At 40.2% G+C, this 12,638-nt stretch overlaps 1 protein-coding gene across 1 annotated transcript in view; it reads right to left on the reverse strand.

Moving 5' to 3' along the window:
• The window catches only part of LOC309558707 (transmembrane protein 132D-like), a 1,473,975-nt gene that overhangs the window by 686,214 nt on the left and 775,123 nt on the right, over positions 1-12,638 (reverse strand). The window contains exon 3 of the mRNA XM_082261763.1: positions 4,585-4,728. Within this exon, the coding sequence (XP_082117889.1) occupies positions 4,585-4,728 (144 nt within the window). The remainder of the gene's footprint in view (positions 1-4,584; positions 4,729-12,638) is intronic.

Consider the following 12,638-nt stretch of genomic DNA (forward strand, 5'->3'; position numbering starts at 1 on the left):
CCTGGCATTCCACCACCGTTGGGAGGCCCCAAGATGGCAGGAAGAGAGCCCACTGCAGAACTTGTGAAAGGATCCTGCAATGAGAGTAAAGGGCCCCAAGATCAGTGGGAAGAGCCCCAGGCTTGATGGGAAGGGCCCCGGCCAGGGGTCCGGGGGGCACTTCATGGTTTCTTGCACCGGGGCTCTGAAGATTCTAGTTAGGCCTCTGTGCTGAGTGAATGGACATAACATATTGTTAAAGCTGAACTTCATACAAACAGCCTATTACATAGATGATCTATACAAGGACCAAATGATTTGTATTTTTTGTCCATCCACAACTGAAATTTACACAGCTCTGCATTTCAGCATAAGCCTGTTGGGGAGGGTGATCTTTTTCTGCTGCAGTTTAACTTTCACTTACACGTCCCTCCCATACTACTAGCCTGTGACTAGACAGTCAACAAAGACACAGCACACTGATGGGCTCATCTGTCTGTCAAATAAGTGAAAATCTATCAGCTCAATAATACAACAAAAATATTAATTATGAACTGTGATACAACTGCAAACACTAAATTGTGATCCCTCTACACAACATACGTAAACAAATCAAATAATCCTGAGCTAAACTCTGTAGAGGGAGATCCGGGGGTTCGAGACAGGTAGTGAGCACAGGGCACCACTACTCCCTACTGATCGGGTATGAATACTCCCTCATACAGGCTTTTGGTCCTGCAGTTGCTGATTTAGTGGAGCTATGGACAGTGGTTTATGATCCTGGACTCTCCTTAGACATCGATTTGCTGGCTATCTTTACCCCTGCAGGGGACTGCTGTGTCTGACCCTGGGTGATTCCTGGGTCAGATATTGAGGTGAGAGGCTTGCACTTTTGGTGGTGGATCTCTACAGTCACGGAGGTGTTTTGAAATATTGATCACAGCACACATTTTTCTACATGTGGACTTGGTTGATTTATATTATATTGATTTTTCTACTAGTGGACTTTATTTACCTTAAAGGGTTCACTCATCACTATTTGTATTCAATTGGATCACATGGATGTTTTTTCACATTTTGTTTATTAATCACAATTTTATATGCTTTAAAGTTTTTATTTATCACATGTGTACCTTTATCATTTAGCGCAACACATTATTTGATTTGTTCATCTGTCTGTCACTCTACTCTCCCCATATCATCAATCTACTTGCACTGAAGCAATCATGAATGGCTCCTTGTGCTACTTCACCCTCCCTCTCTCTGAGCTTTTCTGTATAGACTGTAAGAGAATGACAAGCATCAAATTTACATACTTACAGTACATTGCATGCATTTGTGAGAGAAAAAAAAGAGCTGCATTGATTTGTGCATGTTATATCTGCCTGCAGTTCAGCTTTCAGTTTCAATTTTCTCGAAAAAAAAAAGGCCCTTCCATTGCATCATTTAAATCTAAAAATATTGTACAATACAATTGCAATAGGAAAGGCTTTTCAAAGAATAGATGTAGGTACTCTTCCTCTTCTCATCTCTTCCCTCATCCCTTCCCCTGAGCTTTGGGGGAGAGAAGAAAAGAGGCATGCACAGTGTGGCTCACTAAATTATGGATGTGGCCTAACTGGGCTAACATTGCAATAGTCTTGAAGGTGCATGGTAAAAAAAACCTGAGTTTACTTGCTGTATATATATGGCACACAAATACCACAGTCCCACCCACACTATCCCTGGATTTCATAAAGACTGGTGCAGGCAGATTTTGCAAAAGCGTCTCTCATGCATTCTAAATATGATGAAGAAATTCATGTACCTGTCTAGAAGTTGTACTTGGATTTGGCTCATGCTGCGCCACTTTTAAAATGCATGAGAGACACTTTTGCAAAATCTGTCTGTGCCAGTTTTTCGCTCTGTACACCAAAAGAAAGACTTGGTCTTAATTAGCTCCACTTTTTAAATGTGGCACATTCAATATGACACAATGTAAAAGTGACACATTTTAGAACTACCTGAATTTGGTCCATGAGTTAGTTGCTGCCAGAACTAAAAGTGTTGCAAATGCTTCATGAGTTGCACACAATAAATTAAATACACAATAAATTTATTGAATTCCCCCCAATATACTTGAGGCCCCTTTCAAACTTGTGTGACTTGTCCTGTGACTTGGGACTGCCAAGCCTCACGACAAGTCGTACCCCAAAAGAGTACCATTTATGTCTGTGTGACTTCAAGTCGCAGCGACTTCAAAGTAGTCCCTGCACTACTTTGGTCTGACTTTGATGTGACTTGAGGTCCATTGACCTCAAGATTACACAGACATTGCTTCAAGATGCATCAAAGTCGTGTCAAAGTCGCGTCAAAGTCATACTGCAAAGTCGCACAACTTTCAGGTTGTATAAGTGTGAAAGGGGCCTTAATTACTGTATCTAAAGCAAGAATCTACCAGATGATTACAATAACAATAACACTAACAATAATATTAAACAATAAACAAATAACAATAAACAAATGATGGCATTGGACATACTCAGCTATGTAATCTGCCCACTATTATCCATTGTCAATCACAAGATAAGGGGACCAGTGGCAGAGCTAGTCTCTCAGAACCCCCATTAGGCTGTGCCCACTCACAAGAAACAGTGAAGCCAGTGCTTCCCAATCCCCTAAGTATGTCATCAATGACATCCCCCAGTTTCCCCTACTTGATTAGCAAACCAGAGGTCAAAACTGTAATTTAGTGAAATTAGGTTACCTTTGTGGGAGGTACCAAGGCACCACTTCCCATGCATGTTTATGTCATCGACAAAGCATTTTATGTGAAGGAATTGTGTATTATTAATGTTGCCCTTTAAGGCGTATCTAAGACCAGCTCCCAGTGCTATTTTGAAAAACGTTGTATTGCATCGCTACATGTTCTCCATGGCAGTTCCCAGCTACCTATCCCCTGTTTTTTAGAAATGCAGTTTCTCAATGGGGTTTGGGCACTATGTTCAGTGTTTGAGGACTATTTAAGGCACATGTCCACTGAATAAAATTAGCCATCACTGACATTGGCATAGTTATTGTTTATACAACAGTCCAATTGCCATCATTCAAATGGGGCAAGATGGCAGGGGGAGGTGATTGTTAGTATCTTATATTCAAAGGGCCATTTTCCATCAATAAAGTGGTCAGTAATATGTGTGTAATTGACCAAGAAAGGGTGTCAGTGATATTTGTGCAATGAGCTATCCTTAAAGGGGAAAATATTATCAGTGAAGCAAATGACTAGCCACGGATGAATAGAACAATACAGTATGCCTATATTGGATATAGGAAAGGTTAGATACTCCGTATGGCATGAACAGGTGGAAGGTGGTCATTGCTCCAAGGCATATGAAACGCCAATTGTACCCATGATCACTAGTACTGTTTTGTGTAAAAAAAGCTCATGCCAATCAACCTAGTTCCAAGGAACAACCAAATATATATGTAGCACCCTCCTAGGTAGGTGCTAGAGAGTAAGTATAGTTTTTGGCTCTGTCTGCCTATCAGAGGAGCAGCAGGTAAATTCTATATTACACTCTGCTTAACAGGGATCAGGATCTGTGAGTTAGGTCTGCTCAATGTGCCCAGTGTGTGATTCATATGGTCTGAGGGAGTGTCCCCACTGTGCCCAATGGGAAGGCACATTGTACAGTGGAGGAAACCTGGCCAATGAGGACAAACACTTTGATACAGCCCCAGGGATTGGCACAGATGGCTGTCTCTGTACATTGTGGGGTGTGGTATAAAAAGCCAGGGGGCACGTGTGCAGGGGTCTTTGGCGGGAAGCAGAGTCCCAGAAGGAGGGTGGCGGCTGCCTCCTCTTCTGAAGCAGTTGGTGTGTGGCTACAGGTGGTCGGCCTGGTGAGCCAGAGGTGTGGAGCTGAGCCCAGAGGTCCAGGAGAGCTGACTGGAGGAGTTGAGGCACTGCAAGAATCTGGAAAGCAGTATCGTGAGTACAGAGGATCTTGCCTAAGGGTCTGCCCAGGAAGGGGACCATTCCAGAGTAATGTAGTCAGTGGACGGGTCTCAGCTGGAGAAAAGGGGGTACTAGGTAAGTGCCCTGTAGAGAAATACTAAAATAAACATTTACCTCAGATTCATCCAGTGGCAGGATGAAGTAGTGGCCTTACTGCATCCTCAAGTTAGAAGTGCTCAGAATTGTGAATAGTTCATGTGTTGGAGTATCCCACTTATCCCTTCTCCCATCCCAATATAAAATAAAAAAAATAAAAACATCAACCCCTAGACTGATCATTGACTGAGCCAAGAACGTAAAGTGCTAAGACTTCTGCTTGCAGTTTCTACAGGTAACCCAGGGGAATCCAAAAGTTTTAAAAACCAGCAGCTCTTAAGGGGGCAGTGCTACTTATACAATACACAACATAACAAACACATGTACTTTGTTTTTCTGTGGTCAGTATGAGCCTGAATCTTTCATAGAAAGCGTAACATTTTGAACTGCATAACACATCATGGATGTTATTATCAAGCACAATTTATTAAGCAAATAATTTATACTACTCCAAGTAACCAATTTTAGGTAAGGTTTCCAAAAAACTGGAAGTCAAGACATTTGTCACCTACCCGTTTTCTGAAATAGGATATTTCCTCTGGCAGTCAATTATAACAGGAGATAACCGCCCCGGAAAATCCATGTTTTCTTTAACGTCCCATAAATGTGTACTGGTCCGTATACCAAATGTACTGACACCTTCTGTAAGTTTAGCCCTGCAAAAGAAACAAGTCACATGTTTAATGTGTAGTAAGGTACAGAGATTCTTCACTACCATAGTAATAAGTAGGAAACAACATAAATGGTGGACATGGTTAGGTAGGAAAAGAGGAATCGCAAAGAAAATAAGAAATACAGTAAAGTAAGAAAATGTATTTCTTGAGGCAACTTTGGAGTGAACTAAATAGGGTGACTGGAAACAAGCAGGAAAATGACATAGAAACCTCTATGTCATTGTTAGCATCTGTTTGGATCCCCATGACTGTCAATTCTAAAGAGCTATCCATGGACTCATATGATAAAACAAGGTGTTCATTTAGAAACTGTATTCCACAATTTTCAGTTCAAAGATTAAATTGGACCTGTATTTTTTTTCAAACTAGGCAACATAAAAAGTCCAGAAGAGATTATATGAAGCCCCTATGTACCTCATCTGTAACCTCCCACCACTGATATGTTGCCAGACTATTTAGAATTCCTCTCATCCATCAATGCGGTTGTTTTGCTTGTCACCATTTCAATCCCAGTTCTGCCATGACTTATGTTATAGGTTTTCCTCCAAAAGTGCACATTTACCAAGTTAACCCAACATCTATAGTTACAGCTTTATAAAAACAAATGAAAACAAAACACTGAAGTAAAATAGAACTTCAAAAGCTGAATTAAATGTCAATGATCCACCTTATTCTTATATTAGCAAACATTTTCCACATACACAGTTCAACACCCTTTCTTCTCTTGAAATCTTGGTAATAGTACCCATCTAAAATATAGGTATACAAAGGCAGCGCTAAATCCTCCTTGTGAATAAAGTGCTCCTAAATTCCACTAAATGGAAACTATACAAATATCAAACTTCAAGTGGCAAAAAATTTTATTAGAACATACTGTATATAAATACATAATCATATGTGCAATTACTTGGAAGTGCAATTCACAAACAAAGTGCTATTGTGCAAAAAAAGTGTTCATGTGCATAATAATATTAAATATATAATCACACATAACTAATCACCATCAACTAAAGACAATAAATAGTCCAAATATTAGTCCCATGTGCAAGTAAATAGCAGCCAAACGGTGTGACTATATGGTGTACAAGCAGTGATGGTGGCACCCTCCGAACACCGCCAAACAATGGAAGAAATGCAGACTCACCAGATGGAGTTGATCTTTGTTGGCTTATGTCAACAAAAGATCAAATAGCACTTTGGAATCTCCATGGGCTGGATAGCATATGTCCCAGTGGATGGAATTCTTGTTGGTGGTCTCAGAGTATATAAGCAAGACAAGGAAGAGAACTCCTCATAGTGTAGTTTGTAAAACCATTCCGCATTTATTAAGAAGATATAAAAGATATTTCGGTCACAGCAGACACAGTTCAATTAAAAAAGAACAGACCCTCACTGTCTCCGGTGGTAAAACGGGTTCCCCTATGGTCACCCGTAACCTGTACAGAGAGCCGCATTGCTCCCGAAAGTGTAACGAGCCACGTGCATTCCACAGCGGGTCCAGAACGAGGCAGTGTGCATGTCAACTTGATGCGTTTCGTCACAGGAATGACATCATCGGAAGTTGACTGAATTCAGTAATTTTATTCTATAAACCAAGATGAACCAAGAGCTATAAAAACGGGACTAAAGAAACTAACGAGAAGAAATAAAGTGGTAATAAGACTAGCGGATAAGGGAAGAAGAATCGTGATCTTAGCGAAAGAGAAATATCAGGATATTATGAAAGAAATGTTAGAAGATAATGAGACATACAGTAAATTAGCAAGTAACCCAGTGTTTAAATACAGGAAAGTATTGGGACAAATAATACACTTGGGGTAGAAAAAAGACATACTAAACAGGAAAGAGGTGAAGTATTTATTACCGGAGGCCTGTAGAACTCCAATAATTTATATACTGCCAAAAATACATAAAGATAAGGAAAATCCACCCCCAAGACCCATAGTTAATAGTATTGACACTCTAACTGCAAGGATGGGTCAATACATAGACTCATTCCTGCAACCAATAGTTCCTAAAACAAGGGCCTTTGTCAGATATGAAGCATATTCTACAAATATTGGAAGAAATACCGAAAAATTAAGGAAAGAACCAAATGGCAACGATAGACGTGGCATCGCTTTATACAATCATACACCATCATGAAGCATGTGAAGCCATTAAATGGGCACTAATGAGATATACAGGATTAATCTGCAAACAAAGAAAATTCCTGATAAAGTGTTTAGAATTTTGCCTCAAGAAGAATTACCTCTGGTTCCAACAGACTTACTACAATCAAAAAATCGGTGTCGCAATGGGCTCAAGATTCGCACCGAGTGTTGCAAATATCTTCATGGCCCAATGGGAAGAAAAAATAGTTTATAAAGAAACCCCAGAAGAGCTTATGCTGTATAAAAGATTCATAGATGATGGATTAATACTATGGAAAGGCACCAAAGAAACATTGGAAAACTTCTTGAATAAATTAAATATGAATGACAAGAATATTAAGCTCACATGGAACATAAGTGATAAGGAAGTTATGAATTTGGACCTGGTAATCCTACAAGAAGATGGAACATTGATCACCAAAATTCATTTTAAAGAAGTGGACAGGAACAGTCACTTACCGATAGACACTGTATTTATCGGCGTATAACACGCACTTTTTTCCCCTGAAAATAGGGGGCAAATGATGTGTGCGTGTTATACGCTAATATAATGTTAAGAACCCATAGTATATACCCCATAGCGACGCAATGTAAGGCGAGTGGATGTATGGTAATCTTGAACGGCTCACATTTCAGGCCTCTGGCAGCCTTCCTCTGCTACAGGGGAATGTCACAGCCGACAAATTCTCGTGGCCATCAGAGCGTAACCACAGTAATGCTCTGCACTGCTCGCGAGAGTTTGCAGACTCGTGATAGTTTCACTGCTAACGAGGAGAGAATTGACTGAACTTATACCCGTCAGGTACAAGTAGATTTCATGCCATTTTAAAGTACAAACATGTGACAAGTACTGCACAAGTATTGCACACAAAGACAGTCACTGCCTGACAGGGGGAGGGGGAGCTAATAGACATACACTAGCTGATCCCCATCCCTGCAAGTGCATTGATCTTAAAGTGGACCAGAGTAAAAGAAGTCTGCCAGGGGGAGTGCAAAGAAACACTGCAGTCTTTCTTTACTCTTCCCTGGCAGACTTCTTTTGATACTCTGGTCCACTTTAAAATCAGTGCACAATGCTGCCTTTGGGGGGGGGGGGGCTTGTCAGCTAGTGTGTGTCTTTTTTTCCCCTGAAATTTCGCTCTTAAAATGAGGTGCGTGTTATACGCCGGTTCCTGTTATACGCCGATAAATACGGTAGTTGCCACCATAACAACTGGCTGTGCAACATACCAAAAGGTCAACTACTGAGACTGAAAAGGAATTGTACCAGAAGAGAAGACTTTGATGAACAAGCAAAGGTTATAAGACAAAGGTTTATAAATAAAGGGTATGATACCACCTTCATTACAGAAAGAATAAGAGAAGTTCTTCATTGGTAAATGATAAAAAAGAAAAGAACGAGAAATATATGGATATGCCTCCAGATATTTTAGATTATAATATACAACACAAGAAAGTGGAACAAATAATTAAAAACACTGGTATATTTTAAAAGCAGACAAACACCTGCGAGACACTTTACCAGAAAAAACAAAATTTGTTTATAAAAAGGCCTCAACAATAAGAAATAAGGTAGTAAAAACGGTAATAGACCCACCGAAAAGAAGCTTCTCATTTTTAACAGGAAAAGGATTCTTTCCATGTAAAAGATGCTATGTGTGTCTAAAAACCAAATAACCCAAAGAAAAAATAATACACACAAGATTAAAGATTTCATATGTTGCAACACTGAAGGAGCGGTGTTTGGACTTGGATGCAGCTGCGGATTGCAATACATTGGAAGGACCAAAAGATTATTGTGGATCAGAATAAAAGAACATAAAAAAAATATTAAAAATGGCTATGATAAACATAGTTTCTCTAAACATTTTGACCAATATCATCAGAGAGACCTCTCCCAATTGAAATTTTGGGGCATGGAATTCTTTAAAAGACACTGGAAAGGAAGCCACAAAGTCTGCACTCTAAGTCAACTAGAATTCCAATGGGTTTTTAAAATGGATTCTTTTGCACCAAAAGGTCTCATTATTGAATTTAATCTTAACTGCTTCATCAGAGATTTTTACATTTTTTTAACATACCTCTTGTTTAATCCATATATAACCTTGAAGAATTTTAAAGAAATATATTTTAATTTGAAAAGTTAGATTTTATCCACAAATTTTCTTTGGTTTTAATATACTCATAATTAGGGTTGAGAGAACACAGACTGTATTGTTCGGGATCGTACCGGACTTTAGGGTGTTCGGTACCCGGACACGGACCCGAACATTTTACTGTATGTTCGGGATACAGTCCATTGTTTGGTAATTTATTTAATGTTTTGGCGCGGTTTTAATAGCGCGGTTTCAACAGCTGCAGGGTAGCCAATCAACAAGCGTTTAACTAGTGTGCCCTTAGAAGCCATCAGAGCCATGCCTACTAATGGCATGGCTGTGATTGGCCAGTGCAGTATGTGACCCAGCCTCTATATAAGCTGGAGTCACATAGCGTTGCACATCACTCTGCTCTAACTACTGTAGGGAGAGGTTCCTGATGCTGCTGAGGGAGAGATAGGAGATTATTGTAGGGGCAGGCTGGAGATTGCTTTCAGGGAAAGAATAGGAAGAATCCCGCATGAGCTGTTTGGATCACAGTCCACCACTTGAGCACCTTATAAGCACTTATTCTGAATAATAATATCTTTTTAAAAAATTAATTTATCTATTCACTAATGTTTTATACCTGAATTTTTATATGAAGTTATTACTAAGCACCTTATTTGTAATTTACTGCACTTTCTAGCACTTCATATATTATTTTGCTTTGCACAAGTATACTTTTGTGCCACTAGCACTTTTTAAATTTTTAGTGATTTTGTATATGATTATTGGTTGTATATTTTGGACCTTTATACATTTTTTATCACACTCGTTATAAGAGCTAGTATTTCAAATATAGTTTTATTTATACATATATTTATTCTTTTGCCACCGTTGCACTACTGAAATTGCACTCTATCATTGCATTCAAGAATAACACTCAGGGACACCAGTTCCTTTTTACTATTTTTCATCCAGCTATAATATTGTATCTTACAATTAAAAGGGCAGCAGGTTACAGTGCCATTAAACCCTTAAGATCTTAAAACTTTGTGGTATACACTGCACTATCTGAGCTCAACAAACTGTAAAAAGCAAAAATCTCTCTCCCTGCTAGCAATGTATTATTAATTATAAAATTTCACTTATAAATCACCCACTGGCCAAGGGATTCAATCTCACAACCATCACAATTGCAGGCCTGGTATTCTACCAGCTACACCACCAGTCAAGCACACTTAGGTTAAATACACTTTCCCTGCCTAACTAACTAACTCTTATCTCACCCTACAAACAGTGGATGAGATAAAAGTTAGGGAGAGTGTGTGCAGTTTAAGCAGGCTTAACAGTGGCATAGGTGGTAGAATACCAGGCTTGCAATGATGAGAGTTTGGAGTTCGATCCCCCTGCCAGCCAGTGATAATGCAGGAACTCAAAGTTCCCACAAAGAAGCCCATTTGTCCATCATTAAGCAAATAGCCAATGTTCAAGTCACTTACATTCAACTCAAAGCTCATCCCTAGAGCTTACAATCTAAGAGGGAGGGTCAAGAGATACAAGTGGTAATAACTGTGGGGATGGTCTGAGGGAGAAAATAAAATTACAGTTGTTAGGTAGTTGCCAGATAGGTTTCTCTGAAGAGATGTTTTCAGGGATCATGTGGACAAAGTAGGTGATAGTTGGACAGATTGGGGTAGAGCAATCCAGAGGATGGGAGAGACTTGGGAGAAGGCCTGGAGGCAAGCATGGCAAGAGGTGACAATGTAGCTAGAAAGCAGGAGGTCCTGGGAGGAACTAAGAAAACAAGTTGGTTAGTATTTTGAGACCAGGTTTGTGATGTAGCTGGATGCCAAGTTATGGATGGCTTTGTAAGTTATGGTTAGTAACTTGAATTTAATTAGTTGGTTGAGTGGAAGCCAATGGAGGGATTGGCAAAGAGGGGTAGCAGACACAGAGCAGTTTGCAAAGTGGATGAGCCTGGCAGAGCATTCAGGATGGACTGAAGGGGGATAGCCTTTTTAAAGGTAAGCCAATGAGAAGGGAGTTGCGGTAACCGAGAAATGACCAAGGAGTGGATTTGAAGCTTTGTGGTGTCATTGGTTAGTAAGGGGCTTATCTTGGAAATTTTGTGGAGGTTGAGGTGGCAAGCTTTGGACAGTGACTTGATGTGTGGCAGAAAGGATAGTTCAGAGTCAGGATTACACCTAGGACCTTTGCATGGGGGGGCGGGTTGATAGTTGAGCCTTTGATTTTGACCGAGAAATCAGGGGAACAGGAATGTGGGGGAGAAAATATCATGAGCTCGGTTTTGGATAGGTTGAGTTTGAGGAAGTGATGTGACATCCAGGCTGATATATCTGTTAGTAGGTTTGTGTAAGTGTAAGTAAGCTGAGGGGTAGAGAGATAGATTTGGGTGTCATCATGGTAGAGATGATATTAAAAGCCATGGAAGGCAATCAGCTTACCCTGGGAGGAGTTGTAGATTGAGAAAAGGTGCGGTCCAAGAACAGAACCTTGAGGGACCCCGACAGAGAAAGGAAGAGGAGAGGAGGTAGTAAAGTTTTAAGTAGCACTGAAGGTGTGTTGAGATATGTAGGAAGAGAACCAGTGAAGAGTACAGTCACAGAGAACAGGGGAGTGGAGTTTTTCGAGAAGAGGGTGGTCCACTGTGTCAAAGGCAGCAGAGATGTCCAGGAGGAGTAGTACAGAATAGTGTCCATTGGTGTTTGCTGTTAGGAGGTCATTCAGTTTAATGAGAGCAGTTTCAGTGGAATGTTGAGGACGAAATCTGGACTGAAGGGGATCAAGAAGTTTGTTCTTAGTCAGATATGAAAATGCAAGGGAACAGCGCAGATTTGGTATAATAAAGTGCTAGGCGTGAATAAATATGAAAATAAATAATCAGGATTCAAACACTAAATATAAAAATACATTCAATTGTTTACAACACCCCGTGAAGTGAATAAATAAAGTTCATAAAAAATGTATCCGTAGATCTCAAATAACAGTCGAAATAATATTAATATTAAGTGCTTCAGCAAGTAGCCAGTGAAAGTTATTGAGTAAAATAGAAATAAAGTGCTCAGGTGCTGGAGATCATGTGCAAATTCATGCTGCAATGGTGTAGTGATATGGTGACTTTTTCCTCTCCCCCAGGATATTCCACTTACCGGACGTCTGTGATAACGCCCAGTGGGAGGCGAAACGCGTCGACGCAATTTCCGGTTCCACGCCTTTCGTGACGTCATTTCTGGTAGCGGTGGAACGCACGCTGGAGCCAGCAGAGCACGCTGCACACCGAGATCCTGGCGATCTGCTATACCGATTCATGACTAGATACCGCTTGTTTTTATTCCATCAAATGTGAGTCTTTTATTTGGAAGCTTTAATAAACATGATTTTGTAGCAATATCACACTATTGGGATTTTTTCCTTCTACATATGGTCCTATCCTGCTGAGAGGCTGTAGGAGACCCCCTAGTGGTCATAACCAAGATCAAAGGAGTATTTTCCCGGATTGTATGCCGGACTATGCTTGTGCGACCCTTACACTTTACGGTCCAGGGGTCCACTCCATCCGGTAAGTGGAATATCCTGGGGGAGAGGAAAAAGTCACCATATCACTACACCATTGCAGCATGAATTTGCACATGATCTC

The sequence above is a fragment of the Pelophylax lessonae genome, assembly GCF_965119305.1.
Source record: "Pelophylax lessonae genome assembly, chromosome: 1".
Taxonomy (NCBI): Eukaryota; Metazoa; Chordata; class Amphibia; order Anura; family Ranidae; genus Pelophylax; species Pelophylax lessonae.